Source organism: Erinaceus europaeus, chromosome 13, assembly GCF_950295315.1.
Source record: "Erinaceus europaeus chromosome 13, mEriEur2.1, whole genome shotgun sequence".
NCBI classification, from domain to species: Eukaryota; Metazoa; Chordata; class Mammalia; order Eulipotyphla; family Erinaceidae; genus Erinaceus; species Erinaceus europaeus.
The window spans coordinates 18,586,914-18,608,895 of record NC_080174.1 but is presented as its reverse complement, the minus strand read 5'-3'; the positions used below and the strand labels follow the sequence as shown (position 1 = coordinate 18,608,895).

Here is a 21,982-nt window from a genome sequence, read left to right as displayed (position 1 = left end):
CTAATAAAATAGAAAGAAAAAAATAATAAAAGGAAAAAAAAAAGGCCTCCAGGAGTGGTGGATTCTTAGTGCTAGCACCAAGCCCCAGCGATAACCCTAGTGATAATGGAAAAAAAAAAGTTGTTGCTGGAAAGAGAAATAACCATATACTTGTTTCTTAGAGGTATAGAATGCAAACAATTGAAAAACCTGTTTAGGAAGAGGTGTACTGGGGAGCTGAAGGCATCGTATTGTGTCTCCAGTGCTAGGGCTCCTTGAATGCATAGTAGTCGCCTGATATCTGTGGCGGGGAGAGACCTTAGAGAACATTTGTGGGTGGGGAAGTCTTGAAATGTCCAAGGAAACAGAGCTGCTCCCTTCACTAAGGAGCAGATAGGAAACCCATTTCCTACTCTTTTCATTTACTATGCACAGAAGAGAGGGAGAGAGAGCATGCAAAATTCATTTGATTCCATAGTGAATGTCTTTGTTGTTGTCAATGGGCTTTACTGTCCTGAGCTGAATTTGTTGTTTCCCCGGTAGAAACAAAGACAGAGCCAGAGACAGAGGAGATAGCTAGATAGGTAGGTAGGTAGATGGATGGAAACACCACAACACTGAAGCTTCTTTTAAAATTTATTTATTTATTTTCCCATTTGTTGCCCTTGTTATTTTTTATTGTTGTTGTGGTTATTATTGATAGGATAGAGAGAAATGGAAAGAGGAGGGGAAGACAGAGAGGGAGAGAGATAGACACCTGCAGACCTGCTTCACCACTTGTAAAGTGACTCCCCTGCAGGTGGCGGGCTGGGGGCTTGAACTGGGAGCCTTACACCGGTCCTTGTGCTGGTCCTTGTGCTTTGTGCCATGTGTGCTTAATCTGCTGCACTACCGCCCGACTCCCAAGACTGAAGCTTGTAATGAAGGGATGCTGGACTCATACCTGAGTTAGGCTTGTAGCTAGGCAGGTGTGCTCTGCAGGTGAACTATCCTGTGGGGCCTTGATTGGAAGGTTAATAAGAAATGTCTGTTGACATTTCAACAGCTAGTGGTCTAGCTGGGAATCCAACTAGTAAAGTCAAGAAACTAACTCTTTTTCTCATTCTTATTGTCAAGGATTATTGTTTAGAATAATAAGAATTACTTAAAATGACTAGAGAAAGAAATTGATTACTTTAAGAATTACTTTAAATGACTAGAGAAAGAAAATGATTCTACTGTGTCTTTTAAAATGGGAAATCCCAGTGACACCAGTCAAATGTCATCAAATTTGGCTCCAGGAGTTTTGAGGTGTGTGTGTATGTTATGTGTAGTTTAGAGGAATAGAATCGGCAACAGGCACTTTTGATTTGAAGCTTCAAGATTTAGTCAAGAATTAAAAACCTTCCTGTAAAAATATTGTTGAAGGATTTAATTCCAATTTCCATTACATCTTATTTATTTTTATTTATAAAATGGAAACACTGATTAGTTTATAGGATAAGAGGGGTGCAACTCTACACAATTCCCACCACCCAGAACTCTGTATCCTAACCCCTCCCTTGATAGCTTTCCTATTCCTTATTCCTCTGGGAGTATGGACCCATGGTCATTATGGGGTTGCAGAAGGTGGAAGGTCTGGCTTCTGAATTGCTTCCCCGCTGAACATGGGCGCTGACAGGTCGATCCATACTCCCAGCCTGCCTCTCTCTTTCCCTAGTAGGGTGGGGTTCTGGGGAAGCGGAACTCCACATTGGTGGGGTTGTCTGCCCTGGGAAGTCCAGTTGGCATCAAGGTAGCATCTGGAGTATATGATCTTTATATTTGAAGAAACATCCAGAACTTCTGAGAAGTCACTACTTTTTTGACCTTTGAAGTTCTTTTTCTCATAAACTTTTGATAGCATTTTCAAATACCTAGTTCGTAAGACTTTTAAGAATTATCTTTTGTGCTTTTACTTTTTTTCTTCAGAATAATTAAAGCTCGGATTGGTAAAAATTTCTACTTTACAGGGAGTATTTCAAAATACATTAATAGTTTTACTCATGTTCATATATTTTAACTGTGATATTATTATTTTTATTATTATTTTTTAAATATTTATTTTACTTATTTATTCCCTTTTGTTGCCCTTGTTGTTTTATTGTTGCAGCTATTATTGTTGTTGTCGTTGTTGGATAGGACAGAGAGAAATGGAGAGAGGAGGGGAAGACAGAGAGGAGGAGAGAAAGATAGACACCTGCAGACTTGCTTCACCGCCTGTGAAGTGACTCCCCTGCAGGTGGGGAGCCGGGGTTTGAACCGGGATCCTTATGCCGGTCCTTGTGCTTTGCGCCACCTGCGCTTAACCTGCTGTGCTACAGCCCGACTCCCTGTGATATTATTTTTTAAATTATATTTATTTATTGGATAGAGACAGCGAGAAATCAAGAGGGAAGGTGGAGAGAGGAAGAGAGGCAGAGAGACACCTGCAGCACACTTCAGCCTTGCAAAGCTTTCCCTCTGCAGGTGGGGACTGGGGTCTCAAACCCATGTCCTTGTGCATAGTAAAATGTGAACTCAACCAGATGTGTCACCACCCAGCCCCCTAATCTTGATTTTCTTGTTCATGTTCTCATTTAAAAATATATACTCACAGTCAAAATCCTGACTCTGAAAAATTAGTATTTATTTTTTGCTAAATTAATAATCTTTATAAAATAAAATACCCTTTAACTTTACACCAAGCACATTCTCCTGGGCTATGACTTTTCTAGGTCAGGTATGTAGCTGTACTGTGCATAATTTGATACCTTTACACAGGCAATATAGTCAATCTGTCAGTATATCCACTTGTGAGTATGGACACACATTTGATCAGAAATTGTCTCTAAGGGGGATGTACATGGCTAGTAAAATATATTTTTTAAAAAATTACTGATTCATATTTCCTGAAAAGGAGGAAAGTGAGATAATCTGTAAGTTTGCTTTTTTTTTAAAAATATGTAACACTGCTAACAAAAGTGTATTATTAATTTTTTTCCCCCATTTACACCAAAGCTCTTGACTTGTGAAGGATTCCATAAAATGCTGCCAACCTGCTTTTATTAACATATCTATCCCATTGCATTATGTGTGTTAAACTTGACAAATATGTGAAAGCATAGTTGTGACTAAATTAAATAATAGATGATTTTTGCCCCTGGTTATTCCATTTCATTTTATTATGTTAGTTCAGCCAAATCCACATACCATATACAGGAATAGGATATGATGGTAAATGCAGGGAATGGAAAGCCCGGAAACAGAGCCAGGCAACTGCTTTTGAGGGCTGCTGTTTTTCTAATCTGTTTTTCTCTTGGGAGAGGAGGTGGTTACAGCAGACCTTGAAAGAATGCTCCTTCCATCCAGAGGCATGGAGTCAGTGGCAAGAATGCTCTGTAGGTTGAAAATTTTATAGATTGCCTGAAGAGCATACTATTCATTTTGAAAAGAATTAAGAACTATTTAGTGTGATCTACAACTATCCCTAACTTAGTACTCTGTCTCCTAGAGCTTTGTTGAAATACAGCCAAAGATCAGAAAATTCCCCTCTCTCTGGAAGAGAGATTTATTAGCATTGGCTTTGGGGAAGTTCATGGCTGGCTCTCGCACTATATGAAATAGGATCACAAAGGCAAGTTTATTACTATTTCAGATTCAAGCTTCAGAGGGATCTGAGCATAAAGCATTAGATTTAATTTACATAGTTTTTCTTTCTTCCTGTTGTTGTTAAAGCAGATAAACAGTATAATTACTCAAACATTGCCTTCCACATAAATGCTCTTTAAGTCTTACGGGAACTTTTGTCATTTTTCCTGTTTAGAGAGAGTAGATTCTCTTCTTATCAACCCTAAAGTGAATAATGCCCACTTCTATTCTAGGATTTACAATAAAAGAATGAATGAAAGTTTCAGTTTAAGAAGAATCTGGCTCTTGTTGAGTTTTTTTTTTTTCTCCTAAGTATGGAAAGATGACTTTTCAGAATTTTCTTTGTTTCAGTTGCTGTAGCAACCTGCCAATGTCCTTGACATGAATGGCTTCCTGTGCATCAAAGCAAGCTAACTCCGCTGACATTTTGTCACAATGGGGTTGTGTTAGCATGTCACAGGAATTCTTCTGCATGATGTTCAGTAACAGCAGCCTCCAAGCTGGTTGAAACAAGGCTTCTATGTTTCCCTAGAGTTACTGCTGTCTCATAATATGAAAAAAAATAATAATGTATTCTGGATAAAAAAACAACAACTGATGTTTCCAGGGAACTTTGATGCAATTACCAACTAGTAATTCATATTTTCGTGTCTGCAATACAATTGCTTACTAGAGAAAAACCAAAAGTCAACTAGAGATGTGACAATTACAGATGAAGTTCTGGCTTTCATGATGGATAATTTAATTGTTGAGAGATTCTTAGGAGCTATGTATTGCTTTAAATAACTAGGTTAACTTATCAATAGTGAACTTTGTCCTTTGGAATAGTGACTTTAGTTCATTGGTTGTAAATCAAGTGTGTTTCCACAGGGATATTATCCAAAAGCAGGTCTTCTGTATTCTTCTGTGGAAAGTTGGATGGCTTTTTGAGTTAAGCTTTAACTGGAAAAGATAAATTGATTTAGAAGAGAGTTTACATTACATTTTTCAATTTAGCTTCTATTTTTAAAAGTGGTATGTGAAACTCAATGAAAGCCGGCTGGAGCAATCTATATAATGAAATACAGTTTCATTTCATTATGATTAGTTTTTCAGTTATCATTGTTGGCTAATTTGTGTTATAAATTTTTTTTGAATTGGATGATGATAAATTGCTTTTCAGAAAGCAAATGGAAAAGGGCTAAGGAAACATAGAAAAGTTATTTAAATCAGGCATTAATTCTTTGGCTTCACATGTGGAAAAAAGTAGCAATAAACTCTGTGTGGATGTTCAGACCACAAGAAATGCATCTACCTGTTATATCCCACAGCATGAAGATGTATGCAGGTGCACACGCGCGTGCACACAAACACACACACACACACACACACAATACACACACATGTTTTTTGGTGTGTGAGAATGCATAGTCAGAACAGAAATGCTGAATGCCATATTCCCAAAGCTGGTGAATTTTGTACACTTAATCTGAAGCAAATAGTTGTTATTCTTCCCATCTACCATGCTGGTATGCCAGGGAGAATAGTGTAGATGGGGAAATGATTGAGAATGAAATCCAAGGAATAGAGATGAAGATATGCCATTATCATAGATGACACATTCAAAACAATTGCTGCTTTATTTTAACCAGAGGTAAAACTCATATAAAACAAAGACATGCAATTTAGAGCAGTAGAAAACAAATAGCAACAATAGCTAGTATTATTGAAAACAGGGTCACTTAGTTTTACAGCCTGAATGAACCCAGACATCATAAACATACATTTGTATGTCTTGGAACTGAGGGAGAATATGAATTCATGGAAGGGACTGTTGATAACGCAGAAACAAGTCTGGGTTTGAGAAACAGTAGTGATAATAACAGAGTCTATTGGAATTGATTTCTGATCACTGCTCCTATTTCTGTGCCTCTTTTTTTTTTGAAGACTAGTAGCTTTCCTGGAAAGAGGCTACTAATTAGTTTTCTGATATCCTTTATTATTTCTCTCTTTCCATTCCACTTTTAGATACTCTGAAAAAAAAATCTCTCTTTTTTTTTAATCCAATTTCTCAAATCAAACCAAAACAAGCCAAGTAATCTCTTTCTGTAGTTATTATTATTATTATTTTTTTTCCTCCAGGGTTATTGCTGGGCTCGGTGCCTGCACCATGAATCCACCGCTCCTGGAGGCCATTTTTTCCCCCCTTTTGTTGCCCTTGTTGTTGCTTCGTTATGGCTATTATTATTGCCCTTGTTGACACAATTCGTTGTTGGATAGGACAGAAAGAAATGGAGAGAGGAAGGGAAGACAGAGAAGGGGAGAGAAAGATAGACACCTGCAGACGGGCTTCACCGCCTGTGAAGCGACTCCCCTGCAGGTGGGGAGCCGGGGGCTCGAACCGGGATCTTTACGCCGGTCCTTGCGCTTTGCGCCACATGCGCTTAACCCACTGCGCCACCGCTCGACCCCCTCTTTCTGTAGTTATTATCGCCTGATATTTCTTTGCTTGAAGTCAAGACCTACAGTTCAGTATATTAAGTTAAACAAATGCAAGATGAGGCAACATGGTTTGAACGTGATTCCAGGAAAATGTGATGAGCTCTTGAACAAGAAGAATGTTCTATGGGCTATTTCTTTATAGTCTTGGCGGTAGAAGAGGGGTGACTATCTCATAAGTGTTAAGGAGTGCAAAGGATGTGATGAGAAGCCTAATTCAACTTCTCAGTTCTCTGAGTAGTATCCTTGATTCATTCCTTTACCTAAAAAGTGATTTGTTGTTCATGACCGTAGAGCCATACAATATATAAACTATCAACCAATTCTACAGGGTATTAGCGTGTTCACCAAGTCTAACTAGCTTTGCTTTCATTACTTCTTATTTTTATTTTCTTCTTATTATTTAAAAATATTTAGTTATTTATTCCTATTTGTTGCCCTTGTTTTATTGTTGTAGTTATTATTATTGTCGATGTTGTCATTGTTGGATAGAACAGAGAGAAATGGAGAGAGGAGGGGAAGACAGAGAGGGGGAGAGAAAGAGAGACACTTGCAGACTAGCTTCACTGCTTGTGAAGCGACTCCCCCGCAGGTGGGGATCTGGGGGCTCGAACCAGGATTCTTATGCTGGTCCTTGCGCTTTGTGCTACCTGTGCTTAACCTGCCACGCTACCGCCCGACTCCCCAGGGGCTTGTTTTTATATGACTAAACACATTTCTAAATAAATGCCTCTCTAGACTTTAGTGAGGAGCAGCAAGGAGGAGGGGTGAAGAAAGGCAAAGGAAAAGCATCAAGTCATAGAGCAATTGGAATTGCAGAAGAGGATTTGAAAGAGGTCTAGAATACACCAGTGTCTGTGTACATCCGCAGATATTTTGATTTAGTTGAGTTGGCCCTGGTCTAGTCTTTGGCTTGCCAGTCAGTTTTATAGATCTGATCAGGTCCACCTGAGTTATTTTGCTAAGGAAGTAACAAAGCTTGCTGGTCACCTGGTCAATTGATTGCATACTTATCCTCAAGTACTAGTTCAGCCACTTGGCATTCTGCCAGTTCAGGTGTAATCAGTTTGCTTCATTTTTTTTTTAAAGTAATCTAATATTTGGCCAATTCAAGACCCCAACTTTAAAGACTTCTAGGGTTATAAGTAAAAATAGATCTCATTCTCAAAATTCTTGGGCGTAATGCAGTTATCCTGCTTTTTTTTTTTTTAAGTTGGTCAGTGTGCTTATATCAGTATAAACACTGATATTTAGAAATATGTAGATCAAACTGACTGATCAATAAGAAACCCACATGAAGTAATTTATCTTTTTAATTTTGACTTCTGGATTGAGTTTTTTTTTTTTTACCAGAACACTGCTCAGCTCTGGCTTATGGTGGTGTGGGGGATTGAACCTGGGACTTTGGAGCCTCAGGCATGAGAGTCTCTTTGCATAACCATTATTCTATCTACTCCCACTGAGTCATCTTTCTTTAGATTCATTATTTCTTTGTCACCAATGTCAGTTCCTACAAGATGCCTTTATATGCCACCGGCAGCAATGATATATATATTTGAGAATTTTATTTTCTCTAATTGAGAACTTAAATGTTTAGTTCAATTTGTGTTTCCATTGCTATTAACTTAGGAACCTTTTTAAAGCTAATGTTTTATTTGTATCTTATAAAGGGCTTTTTTTTTTTTTCTGATTCTCTTAAGGACACTGAGGAAACTTGCAAGTCTTGTGGCTTTCCCAGCATTTTGTTCTAGAGGTAGATATTCAGTGTATCAAGAGCTGATTAAAAGCCATGGGGAATAAATACATCTAGTGATATAGGCTCCTTTTGTTTCTAGCCCCCAAACATGTCTTTGTGAATGTATTTTTATTTCTACCACAGTTCTCTCCCCATTATTTTCTCACAGTGGAATCATTAGTCTGTGTTTGGGAGACTGATGTCTGTTGTCATGGAAATAAACAATGCCACAAATTCTATGCTGTAGAAAGCAAGAAGACAAACAGGCTGAGAAGCAGAACCTTTGGGAAAACTAGAAGCTGACATTATTGTTTGTAAATCACTCTAGTGTTCGTTTGGAAGATGACTCTGACATTCTGGCCATGTTTGCTTGTCTTACACTTTTTTGAATGCCAGTAGTGCAATTTTTAGCTAATTAAAATCCAAAGTTGTTTTCACATGCAATTATTTCTCAGTAACCACTCTTGATTAGAATTTAGAAAGTTTAGAAGAGGCACATTTGGGGGGGGGAAAGGGTATGTATATCAAGCAATAGAAACATTACTAAAAAAAAAAAAGAGAAAAAGAAACATTACTGAGCTTTTACAATTTAGAGATCAATTATGACATCATTTATTATAAAAATAAACAAAATTATACTAAAGAAACACATTAAAAAAATTCCTACGAGAAGAGAAAATATAAGGGTGTGTGACCATCTAAGAAGCAGCAAATGCAGTCAGAGAAAGCTTTCAAAGGAGAATTATTAGTCTTAGGCACTGAGGGGAAAAAAGTCATTATGCTTTTGCAAATAAATATTCCTGGTTGCAGTGAAATATGTAACTAATTTCACTCTAGAGATGATATGTCCTGTCAGCAGTTAAAGTTATTTATCATGGAGCTAGAATTTTCCATTTGGGTTCTGGTCTGGTAGGGTGCCCGGTTCCTGTTTTACTTATTTCCCTTTTCAGTCATACCATATATGCTTTTTTTTTGTTCACCCCAATTTCTTTTCATTTATAACTGTCTTTTTTTTTTTTTTTTTTTTTTCCGGAGAACTGAAATAGAATTGTTTATTTCTGAGTACTCTTAAGTTACTCACTTTTGGATCTGATATTTTTCTAAAGTTTTGTTCTACCAATATTTTTTAGAGATTGATATCTCTAATAATGAGAGAGAATACATGCAGACTACTCTGGTATATGCAGTACTTGGGTCTTCAAGCATGCATTTCTTGTGTTCTAGCTACTACACCACCTCCCAGGCTACATCGCTTCCCAAAGGGCATATATATTTTTTTTTAATTTTTATTTATAAAATGGTGACACTGACAAGACCATAGGATAGGAGGGGTACCATTCCCACCAGCAGAACTCCATATACCCTCCCCTCCCCTGATAGCTTTCTTATTCTTTAACCCTCTGGGAGCAGGGACCCAGGATCATTATGGGGTGCAGAAGGTGGAAGGTCTGGCTTCTGTAATTGCTTCCCCACTGAACATGGTCATTGGCAGGTTGATCCATACTCCCAACCAGTCTCTCTCTTTCCCTAGTGGGGCAGGGCTCTGGAGAAGTGGGGCTCCAGGACACATTGGTGGGGTCATCTGCCCAGGAAAGTCCAGTTGGCATCATGGCAGCATCTCGAACCTGGTGGCTGAAAAAAAGTGTTAACATATAAAGCTGGACAAATTGTTGAGTAATCATGAACCTAAAGGCTGGAATATTGCAGATGAAGATTTGGGGTCTCCATTTTGGAAATAGCTAGTAGGTGCATTTCCATGACCTAGGGCCCATGACTCTATTAGTGTTTTTTTTTTCCCTTCTTTTTTTTTTAATTTCTTTTTTAAAATTTCTTTATTGGGGAATTTATGTTTTACATTTGACAGTAAGTACAATACTTTGTACATGCATAACATTTCCCAGTTTTCCACACAACAATACAACTCCCACTAGATCCTCTGTCATCCTTTTTGGACCTGTATTCCTCCCCCCCCCCCCCAACCCTGAGTCTTTTACTTTGGTGCAATATGCCAATTCTAGTTCTGGTTCTACTTGTGTTTTCTCTTCTGATCTTGTTTTTTTCAACTTCTGCGTGAGAGTGAGATCATCCCATGTTCTTCTTTCTGTTTCTGACTTATTTCACTTAACATGATTTTTTCAAGGTCCATCCAAGATTGGCTGAAAACGATGAAGTCACCATTTTTAATAGCTGAGTAGTATTCCATTGTGTATATATATATACCACAACTTGCTCAGCCACTCATCTGTTGTTGGACACCTGGATTGCTTCCAGGTTTTGGCTATTACAAACTGTGCTGCTAAGAACATATGTGTACACAGATCTTTTTGAATGGGTGTGTTGAGTTCCTTAGGATATATTTCCAGGAGAGGAATTACAGGGTCATAGGGTAGGTCCATTTCTAGCAAAGGGCATATCCTAACCCCTTTCTTCCATTTAGAGAAATCTCAGAAAGAAGAAATGCACAATGTTAGACACACTGATTTAAATCTAGAAGGTTAAGAAATCTACCAAAATTAATGAGTAGTACCTAGTAGACACTACCTAGACCTACCTAGTAGACACTAAAAAGTTGTCCCCTTCTTTTTCTGTTCTAGAGCGCGGTTCACCTCAGGATTTGATTACAAAAGATATCACAGACACCTCAATAGGGGCTTACTGGACTTCTGCTCCAGGAATGGTTCGAGGCTACAGAGTCTCGTGGAAATCACTTTATGATGATATTGAGACTGGCGAGAAAAGTCTTCCTGGAGACACAATTCATACTGTGATTGAAAATCTGCAACCTGAGACCAAATACAAAATTTCAGTCTTTGCAACTTACAGCAGTGGTGAAGGAGAACCATTGAATGGAGAAGTCACAACTGAATGTATGTAACATCATGAGTACATTTGGGTATATTGGTGCTATCTACTAACTGTCATCACTTGACACTTCCTATTTTTTTCCTCTACATAAAAATGATGACTGAGAAATTATGACCTTTAAAACTGTAAATATAGGTTCCTTTTCTATCTAAAAATTATATCCAGAGCCCGACCTCACTAGGGAAAGAGAGATACGGGCTGGGATTATGGGTCGACCTGTCAATGCCTGTGTTCACCTTTCACCTTCTGCACCCCATAATGACCCTGGGTCCAGACTCCCAGAGGGATAAAGACTAGGAAAGCTATCAGGGAAGGGGATGGGATATGGAGTTCTGGTAGTGGGAATTGTGTCTTATCCTATGGTTTTTGTCAGTGTTTCCTTTTTATAAATAAAAATTCATATATATCTATATCAGGTTTTAAATACTGAATCTATTCCAATGACTTGTCACTTGTCATTTTCTTTTATTTTCTGGTGGAATGATCAACTAGATAAGCAATTTAGTTAATCTTTTTTTTTTTTTTTAATTAACTTTTTTTATTTGAAAGGGAAAGAGAAACTGAGAGAGGAAGTGGGACTAGAGAAGGAAAGAGAGACATCTACAGTTCTGCTTCACTATTTGTGAAGCTTTTTTTCTGCTGGTGAGGACTGGGGACTTGAACCCCGGTTCTTACACAATCTAGTCAATCTTAACAAAAGACAAGCATTTTAGTAAAATGAACAGCATCTATAAGGGCAAACGGAGGGCAATGACTATAGAAGTGATAACAGTGAAGTCCAACACAAGGTCTTAAAAGGACTATCGACTTCAGTGTTGCTGGCTAGAACTGACTATTGGACATCTGAGCACTATTTTAATAGGTCTTATTACCTTAAAATCATTCTGTGAGGAAACCTGGCCACATGAATAGGCTACTAATGCCCTAGCTAACCTTCCCAGCAGAATGTAACTTTCCGATTACTGCAGCTCTAGTATAAGAAAGTGAAGAATCCATTCCCTAGTGTCGGGCCTCTCCAGAGTACATAAGCACAACAAAATGCTTGGAATTCAGTGTCCTTATGTTTTTACACAGCAGCAGCTGTTTGGAACATTTGCAGATCATTGCATCCTGTCTCTTCTTTGTAGCTTCTGAATTGTGAGTTCTTTGCTGGTGAAATGTTTTATCATTTTTAAAAACAGAGACAAAAACTGGTGGTGGGGGGGATGAAGAAAGAAAGGAAGAGACCTGCAGCTCTGCTTCATTGCTTCTGAAGCTTCCTCCCTGTAGATAGGCAGTGGAGATTTGAACCTGGGTCCTTGCTCATGGTAACAGGCGCACTTTATCCGTGTCACTACCAGTCCCCTGCAAAAGCTATTTTTATTAATCAAGAGTGGTGTTGTACCATTGTTGCTAGCATGTGATGACTCTCATTTTAATGTGTGAATAAACTTATTGTTGGCTAGATGGAGAGAGAGAGAGAGAGAGAGAGAGAGAGAGAAGCTCTGACATAATATCATGACAGGGACTTACACATGCCAGTGTTATATTCTAATATTGAGCTATCTCCTTGACCCAGAAAGCCCTGTTTTGGATAAAAAGATGAAAACAACTAACTATCTTTCAAACTTTGTGAGAACTGTGTTGGTTATAGATTGAAGTGGGGAGGAACAGAAATGTGGTTTGTATCAGATTGTATCTGTGAAATGAAATGGTATAATATTGTATACCATGATCAAATTAGGAAGGAAGGAAGGAAGGAAGGAAGGGAGAAAAAATAGTTTTTTTTTTCACAGAATAATTTCTTGCATTTTTATTTCTAATTGTTGTATGCATGCAGCAACAAAATCCTGTGTGTATGTTAGTAATGTTTAAAAATGCTTCCCTGGGGCTGGGCCGTGGTGCACCTGGTTGAGTGCACATGTTACAGTGCACAAGGACCCGGGTTCCAGCCCCCGGTCCCCACCTGCAGGAGGAAAGCTTTGCAAGTGGTGAAGCAGGGCTGCAGGTGTCTCTCTGTCTCCTTCTCTTTTTTTTTATATTTATTTTATTTATTTATTCCCTTTTGTTGCCCTTGTTGTTTTATTGTTGTAGTTATTATTGTTGTTGTCGTTGTTAGATAGGACAGAGAGAAATGGAGAGAGGAGGGGAAGACAGAGAGGAGGAGAGAAAGATAGACACCTGCAGACCTGCTTCACCGCCTGTGAAGCGACTCCCCTGCAGGTGGGGAGCCGGGGTTCGAACCGGGATCCTTATGCTGGTCCTTGTGCTTTGCGCCACCTGCGCTTAACCCGCTGCGCTACAGCCCGACTCCCCTCTGTCTCCTTCTCTATCTCCCCTTTCCTTCTCAATTTCTGGCTGTCTCTAGCCAGTAAATAAATAAAGATAATTAAAAAAATGCTTCCCTAATAAGGATGGGCATTTATTTCAATTTTCCAAGTACCATTGTTTAACACCTGTAAGGATTAATCTATACAATCATTTTATAGCTTCAGAGGAAAAGAAAGATTATGCCTCAGTTCTTTTAAAAAATTATTTATAAATAGGAAACACTGGCAAAAACCATAGGATAAGAGGCGTACATCTCCACACAATTCCCACCACCAGAATTCTGTATCCCATCCCCTTCCCTAATAACTTTCTTATTCTTTATCCCTCTGGGAGTATGGACCCAGGATAATTATGGGGCCCCAGGCTGTTTCTATTTTCCTCTACCTTTGGAGAGCTGAGGTTTCTAGAAGCATGGATGAGATCATCTGTCCAGGGAAGTCATGATGAAATCATAGTAGCATCTGGGACTTGCTGGTTGAAAAGCAGTGAAATGGAAAGGAGGAAAAAATGTTTAATAAATAGGAGCCATCAAGTAGGAATAGAGTAGATCAAAGTAGGGGCCTTAGGGTGGAAGGAAGCTAGGACATCTATTTTACGTATGTTCCTAGGGGCCTATGTCTTAGTAATTGTTGCTTGAGCTTGACAGCTAACCTGTAGGTGGACTAGAAACATTGTCTGGGAAGATGGCATCAGAATTGAAAACAGAGCTAGCTAGCAGGATTAAGGTTTCTCACAAACTTGAAGAAAATACATAAACACAATTAACTATTTACCTCATCCATCTAACCTGGGGCCCATATCGTATTCATATTTAGCACAGGAGCCTCTATAACTTCTGAGATCCCAGTCCATGATCAGAGCTGGGAATGTTCTAGGCTGCACCCACTTCAGAACCAATCTTTCTCAAGTGGCAGAGTAGGATGGTCCAGCCTCTCTTTAGAGAATGGGGCATCCCTACCATTGCTAGTTCATAGTGAGGGTATGGTCCTGAAGAAGCTCACCAAAGGGCATCTGATGACATTCCCAATGGATGTGGCTAGTGATGGTAGAGAGAGGATCTATTAGAAGTCTAGGCCCATAGTAAAAGGTGAAAGATTTATGCGATCTGAAGAGAAACCAGAATGGCCCATAGTATCTATAGGGGAATCCAAGGACTCTCTGCCTAGGACCCAGGATATTAGGGTGGTCTGATAGTGGCCAAAAATGCCACCATTATGGGAGCTGGGCAGTGGCGCACTGAGTTAAGTGCATATGGTGAAGTATAAGAACCTGCGGAAGGATCCCGGTTTGAGCCCCTGGCTCTCCACCTGCAGGGTGTTCGCTTCACAGGAGGTGAAGCAGGTCTGCAGGTGTCTTTCTCTCCCCCTCTCTGTCTTCCCCTCCTCTCTCTATTTCTCTCTGTCCTATCCAACAACAACAACAGCAATAACAACAACAATAATAACAACAATGACGAAGACTATAAAAAAGGGCAACAAAAGGGGAAAAAAATTAAAAAAATAAAATTAAAAAGGCCACCAGTAAGTGAGCTAGTCTCTTGCCCTTATACAACGTTTGTAGTCCTTTCTTTATGTGTCATATTACTTTTGACTAATTCTGGGATATATGTCACTTTAAGTACTGTTTCTATTGATTGATTATTTAATTTATGATGTGTTTTTAGCTCTGGCTACTATAACATAACTGGTGATTTAAACAATAGAAATAGCTCACTGCTCTGGAGTGGTAGCAAAATTTAGTTTCTGATAAAGGTTCTCTTACTGGTGTGACCTCACATGACCTTTCTATAGGAAAATTGTGGGAATTGTGTGGAGTTTCTATTTATGTGTGGAGAGAGCACTTCTGGGGTTTCCTCTTCCTCCTATAAGGACACCAATACTATCAGGCTACTACTTCATCTTTATCACATCACTTATCCCTAAAGATCTTCTCAAAGTTCCTATCTATAAATATCCTGTCAGAAGTCAAAGTTTTAAACGTAAGTTTTTTGGGGAGACAAAATTATTGATATGGGTCATATTTTTTCTACCAAACACTTTAAATTTTACTTTGTAGATGCTTTCACATTCTTTTTAAAGTCACCTTTATGGCTGGGGGTGTTGAGTGCAGTTGTTGAGATATGGGTGCAATTTCTCAGCTCTTCATGAAAGTTCTCTGGAGAATGCTTTCCCCCACAACTGAAAGGTAAAAACACCCTTAAAGGAAATCTTTCAGTTTTTTTCTGATATCTAAGGAGTTACTTGGAATCAGTTTGCTATTTCTGAAGCTTTCTTGTGGGCTGGATATCTTCGTAGGGGAGCTGTGTCAAACTCTGTGAGAGGTAGACCAGATAAGCCTTTAGGGCTAATTTAACTTCAATTGGCGGTGGGCGGAGGGTAGATAGCATAATGGTTATGCAAACAGACTCTCATGCCTGAGGCTCCAAAGCCCCAGGTTCAATCTCCCGCACCATCATAAACCCATAAACCAGAGCTGAACAGTGCTCTGGTTTAAAAAAAAAAAAAAAGAAAACTTCAATTGGCAACAAAATCTACCTGATATCCCAAGAATGTGAGGTTTTCCACTGTGTGCTGGGGGACATTCCAGTTCAAGTGTCAACTACAGGAATTGCTCCTGTTTCTCCATCTAAATGCTTCTTTCCTGAGTGGGAGTAACTCTTTTATTATGTCATTTCTCCTCCTCCTCCTCTTCCTCCTCTTCTTCCACTTCTTCTCCTCCTCCTCCTACTCCTCCTTCTTCTCTCTCTCTCCCTCCTCTCCTCCTTCCCTCCTCCTCTTCCCCTCCTCCTTCTCCTTCTCCTCCCCCTCCTTTTTTAACCAGAACACTGCTCAGTTCTGGCTTATGGTGGTGTAGGGGATTGAACCCGACAATTTGTCTTAGGACCAAGAAAGCTTCTCTGCAATCCTTCCTTTAGCTTAGTCTCTTACAGAACATGCTCAGACTATTGACTGTTAAGATGATCAAACTGGATGCCTGCTCATCATCATTGACTATGTGTCAGGAAAGGACATGGTGTTGGCTGTTTGATGACCTGTTTTGGATATAGTTGTTTCTGAAATGTCAGTAGAGTTATCGATAATAAGTAGTAGTGATTATATATTAATCAAACGTTTTTTCCCATACAGTGTTTCCTCTGTTTTTTTGTTTTGTTGTTGTTGTTTGTTTTTTGCCTCCAGAGTTACTGCTGGGGCTCAGTGCCTGCACTGTGAATCCACTGCTCCTGGAGGCCATTTTTCCCTTTTTGTTGCCCTTGTTGTTACCCTTGTTGTCATTATTATTACTGTTGGCAGTGCTGCTGCTGCTGTTGTTGGATAGGACAGAGAGAAATCTAGAGAGGAAGGGAGACAGAGAGGGAGAGAGAAAGATGGACACCTGCAGACCTGCTTCACCGATTGTGAAGCGACCCTGCCCCCCTGCAGGTGGAGATTTAGGGATCTGAACCAGGGTCCTTGCGTTTTGTGCCATGTGCACTTAACTCGCTGCAGTACCACTCGGCCCCCACAATGTTTCCTAAGACAGTGTTTACTAATTTATCTTTCAAGTCCTTGAAGTATTTCTATATTCGTTCGTTTTATCTTTGCATTCATACTCTTAAAAAATAGTTTTAGTCATCGTCATTTTGTTTGCTTCTTTGTGGATTATATTTTCTTCTAAAAAAGATCCAAGAAACATTTTTTTTTATCCTTGAATTCATGATTTTTAATATTCTCCACAACATGATTACATGAGGAATTCCTTACAGACGGAAATGTAATAAATTTTTTCAAAGCTCGTCTCCAGAAATGGATGTTTTCTTTAGAAAGGTCTTTGGAATGCAAGTAGGAAATCCTTCCAATATTTACTTCCATTTTTAAAAAATTTATATCCAGATAAAAACATCTTACTGTGATCTTATTGAGATTAGGTTCACCCGCCATTATGTGTTTTTGAGCAACTCCATTATAGAATGAGGCAGCAGTGCACACAGATCAGAATCCACAACTAGTTTTATTTCACATAAATGAGAGAGTTGATGGAGATTATTGCCAATGTGGTGGACACTGTAACCTTTGCTTTTCTCATACAGTATCACAAGACTCTAAAACTTTGAAAGTGGATGAAGAAACAGAAGGCACGATGAGAGTTACTTGGAAACCGGCACCGGGCAGAGTGGTCAACTACCGTGTTATGTATCGTCCCCGTGGGGGAGGAAGGCAAATGGTTGTTAAAATGCCTCCTACAGCCACCTCAACTGTGTTAAAACGTCTACAACCCCAGACTACGTATGATATCACAGTCCTCCCCATTTACAAGACGGGAGAAGGAAAGGTCAGGCAAGGATCAGGAACAACAGGTATATGGGAATAATAATACCTTTTTGTTTTTTTTTGGAGGTGGAAATAATATGATATTTTAGAGGAAGACTTGATTACACCTGCTTCATTCCTAATATCTAAAATGGATTTCTTGTGACAATCTATCATTATTGGATAAGTGCCTAATTAGCTTAGTATTTTACCCAATCTAGTTCCTGGTGAGGTGATGCTATATACTAATATTCTAATCCTAAACTTCTGAATTGTAAAACTGTTTTACATTTCTGTTTGGGTAGCACATCATTGTCAGGGCTTTGACTGGATATTAATTATATCGTGTGCTACCAGTCTTGACTGTTTCTGTAAATATACATTTTGAAGTGCTAGGTTTGTGGTGGTTCCCATGTACTTTACATGTGACTTAAAAATCTGATTTATGGGGAGTTGAGCTACCGCACAGCGGGTTAAGTGCAGGTGGCACAAAGCACAAGGACTGGAGTAAGGATTCTCAGTTTGAGCCCCCCCCGATTCCCTATCTGCGGGGGAGTTGCTTCACAGGCAGTGAAGCAGGTCTGCAGGTGTCTTTCTCTCCTCTCTGTCTTCCCCTCCTCTCTTCATTTCTCTCTGTCCTGTCCAACAATGATGACATCAGTAACAACAACAATAATAAGTATAACCTACAACAATAAAGCAAGGGCAACAAAAGGGAATAAATAAATATAAAAAAATATAAAAAAATCTGATTTACTACTGAGGGTAGTAAAAGGCCCAAGGCCTAATCTTATGGCTGATTTTTGAAGGTTTTTTTTTTTTTTTTGTCATTACAGCTTCCAGATTCAAGTCACCCAGAAACCTCAAAACATCTGATTCCACCATGTCAAGTTTCCGAGTGACTTGGGAGCCTGCCCCTGGAGAAGTGAAGGGTTATAAAGTCACGTTCCACCCTACAGGGGATGACAGAAGACTGGGGGAGTTAGTGGTTGGACCATATGACAACACCGTGGTTTTGGAGGAACTTAGGTAAGACCTATCTGTACTCTACCTCACTAGGGAAAGATAGAAACAGGCTGGGAGTATGGATCCACCTGTCCATGTCTATGTCCGGTGGAGAAGCAATTACAGAAGCCAGACCTCCTGCCTTCTGCACTCCATAGAGATCTTTGGTCCATACTCCTAGAGGGATAAAGTATAGTGAAACTTCCAGTGGAGGGGATGTAGAACTCGGGTGGTGTAAATTATATGGAATTGTACCTGCCTTATCCTACAAATCTTATTAATCATTATTAAATCACTAATAAGAAACTTAACTGTACTCAGCATATGCTGAGAATTAACTGTACCCAATTCATGCTGAAATACTAACTGAAGTCAATTCATAAACTAATTACAGATGATCACTTATATTTCTACTATCAAAGTATTTAAATCACCAAAATATATTTAAAAAATATTCATTTGTTTGCTTCTGGGGAGAGAGAGGGAGGGAGGGAGAGAGAGACAGAGGGAGAGATGGCACAAGACAAAGGCCAGAGCACTGCTCTAGCATAAAGTAAATGCTGCCAGGGATCAAACCTACAGCTTCACACATGCTCGTCCTGTGCTCTGCCATTGAACCATATCTCCAGTCATTTGACATGACTCCTTTCTTTTTCTTTTTTTTATTTTATTAATTTTATTAGTGATTCACAAAATTACAACATAATATGGGTATAATTCCACACCATTCCTACCACCAGCGTCCTGCGTCCCCTTCCTCCTCCTGTGGAAAGTGCAGTAGTTCTCCCAAGGTCACAGATATGATTCCACTATATATTTAAATCTGTCTGTCTGTCTATCTATCTACTGCCCATTTTTTTATTCACTTCCTTTCTAAGTCACACCCCAACACCTATTAATATTTCAGACTGTCCTTCCCTTTTCCTCTTCCTTCACCGATAAGTAAAACAGTGCCTGATTTCCTTTGGTGTTTTCCAGATTCTCTTCTCTTTGAGTAATGGTATAAAAATAAAGATTCATGGTGACAAATGTTCCAGGTCTTGATGAAATTGGGGTTCAGAGCCCTCTGGCCATCTTCCCCTAACATTCCCACCCCTCTCTGGGGGTATGATCCAGAATTCTTTTTGGGGTGCTGAAGGAGGGAGTTCTGGATTCTGTAACGGCTTCTCTTCTTGGCGTTGGCAGGTTGATCCGTACCCCCAGCCTGACATGGCTTTCTTATTCTTGGTACCTGATGAAGTACAGTTTGATTTCAGAAGCCTGACTTTAGGCATGGGCAGATTATTTCTCAATAATGTTTTAATGACTTTTTAGTAAGTGATCTGGAAGAATGTAAAGATGAATGTCAATATTACATGATTTCACCAAAATCAGCCTGTCTTCCAACCAGCTCTATGGAAATGTGAGGAGGTTCTTTGCTTTCTGGCAAGGCTCAGGTGACTCACGCTGAGATGCCCAGTGTGAGTCCTCTTTCAGGGTGGGCTGTGGTGGAGAGAAGGCAGGACGTCATGCTGGCTGCCAGCTGGCAGGATCAGGGAAAGCTGGATTGGTTAAAGGTCATGCTTCAGGCTGCGCAGTGGGAAACAAGGAAGTTTGAGTTTGAACAGTGCCCCACATTCATTATAGTACAAAGCATGATCTACTGTGCAGTCTCTTTTTGAAAACTTGTTTGTTTCAACCATTCATTCAGTAATATTGAAGTCTATGGAAATGCTCATTATTTTCTTTTAAATCAAAGTAGTGAGGGTAGAATTTATTCAGACTGAGGAATTCCCGTCGTTGCACAAGACACCTTATGCTACCTTGTACAGTACAACGTTTAAGTCATTTTTGTTTTTTTGAAAGCCTGTTCCTTGGAAATAGCGAGAGTAAAGAGTCTGAGTGTCTTTTGGGGGCTTTTGTGTCTGATATAAAAACAGGGTGGAAACTGATGCTGTGAACTCCTACGATCTATCCTCTTGGCTAGTTTCCCTTGATAACTCACACAGTAAGCAGAGAGTATGAAGGATGGTAATTTTGTTCCCTTACTGTGTTGTGCGTTATCATTTCCTCAGAATCCAAGTTTGGAAATCAAGATGAGCTTCTCTCTCAATGAGAAAAGCAAACCAAAGCAAAAAAGTAAGGTTACTGCTTGTACCTTTTATACACACAGACTCTCTATTTTTGCATTTCAGGGCGGGTACCACCTATAAAGTAAATGTTTTTGGAATGTTTGATGGAGGAGAAAGTTCACCACTTGTTGGACAAGAAATGACAACTCTTTCTGACACAACTGTAATGCCAATTTTATCCTCTGGTAAGAAATTAAGCTACATTTCCTTAGGACAACTGAGTGCTATGAAACTATTTCAAATGTGGATTGTGTAGTTAAGCTTATGATGAAAAAAAATGACTATAAAATGTTAAAAGTTTACTGAAATAATTTATGTACTCAAACAAGTTCTTCAAATATCCTTTCTGCTTAGTCTGCTTCTGACAATTGATTTAAAAAAGTTTTTCTTGTTAGCATTTGCATTAGTCAAAGAAGAATTTGACTATGAGTAGATCATGTGCCTTTTATTTCTGTTTGATGACTAAAGTTCAGCCTCATACTGTTAGAGTAGATGTAGAAATGATTTATTTGGGCTGGACAGTCAGAATAATTATATGAATAGGTCAGCAGCCAAAGAATGGGAAACAAAATGATAACATATATCTCTAGATTTTTCTGCCCCTGCCATGTTTATGTCTTCGATGTCCAGGAAGCTAGGTTAGAATATCCTAGAGGAGGGAGGGGTTGGGCGGTAGCGCAGCAGGTTAAGCGCACACGGTACAAAGCACAAGGGCCGGCTTAAGGATCCTGGTTCGAGCCCCCGGTTCCCCACCTGCTAGGGGTTGCTTCACAAGCTGTGAAGCAGGTCTGCAGGTGTCTATCTTTCTCTCCCCCTCTCTGTCTTCCCCTCCTCTCGATTTCTCTCTGTCCTGTCCAGCAACAGCAACATCAGTGGCAACAATAACAATAATGACAACAAGGGCAGCAACAAGGGCAACAAAGTGGGAAAAAATAGCCTCCAGGAGCAGTGGATTTGTATTTCAGTCACCTAGCCCCAGCAATAACCCTGGAGGCAAACAAACAAACAAACAAAAAAATACTAGAGGTGAAAGTCATATATGTATATATACATGCACACACGTGCGTGTGTGTGTGTGTGTGTGTGTGCGTGCGTGCGTGTGCGTCATGTATACATTTATAATTTGTTCAAAAAAGAGTAGATTTGAGAAGAGCAGGCTTGCAAAGACTTCGGTGCTTTTGCACGGAATCTGGGAATCATCAAGCCTAATGTAGTGTACAGTGCGTGAATGGTATCTTTGTAATTTGTTGAGTAGCAATTACTATTTCTCAATAATTTTTTATACTATTAAATTCATATGCTTCCTTGACAAGAAACTGGAAAATTTATGATTAGTAAGCAACATAGATTTCTGGAAAAGAGAATATTTAAACATGTGGACGAGGATAAAATCGAAATACCCAAATGTTACTGTTTTGCATTGATGTTTTATTGTTTCTCCTATGATGATATTAACTGACTTATATTTTTATTTTGTAGCTTGTGCACTGAGGATATTGGGATTATTCTCTCTTTCCAAGGCACTCTAGCTTTGTATGAATGTTTGTGCTTGCTGTCTCCACAGC

General features: G+C 39.3%; 1 protein-coding gene across 4 annotated transcripts in view; it reads left to right on the top strand.

Moving 5' to 3' along the window:
• Positions 1–21,982, top strand: part of COL12A1 (collagen type XII alpha 1 chain) — a 145,168-nt gene that overhangs the window by 34,656 nt on the left and 88,530 nt on the right. For 3 of the 4 annotated variants that reach the window (XM_060205391.1, XM_007516304.3, XM_060205392.1), the window contains 4 exons: positions 10,435–10,707; positions 17,082–17,348; positions 18,138–18,330; positions 20,481–20,602. The exons of the other annotated variant lie outside the window; for it this stretch is intronic. In XM_060205391.1, coding sequence (XP_060061374.1) covers positions 10,435–10,707; positions 17,082–17,348; positions 18,138–18,330; positions 20,481–20,602 — 855 coding nt within the window. The remainder of the gene's footprint in view (positions 1–10,434; positions 10,708–17,081; positions 17,349–18,137; positions 18,331–20,480; positions 20,603–21,982) is intronic. 4 annotated transcript variants of the gene reach the window in all.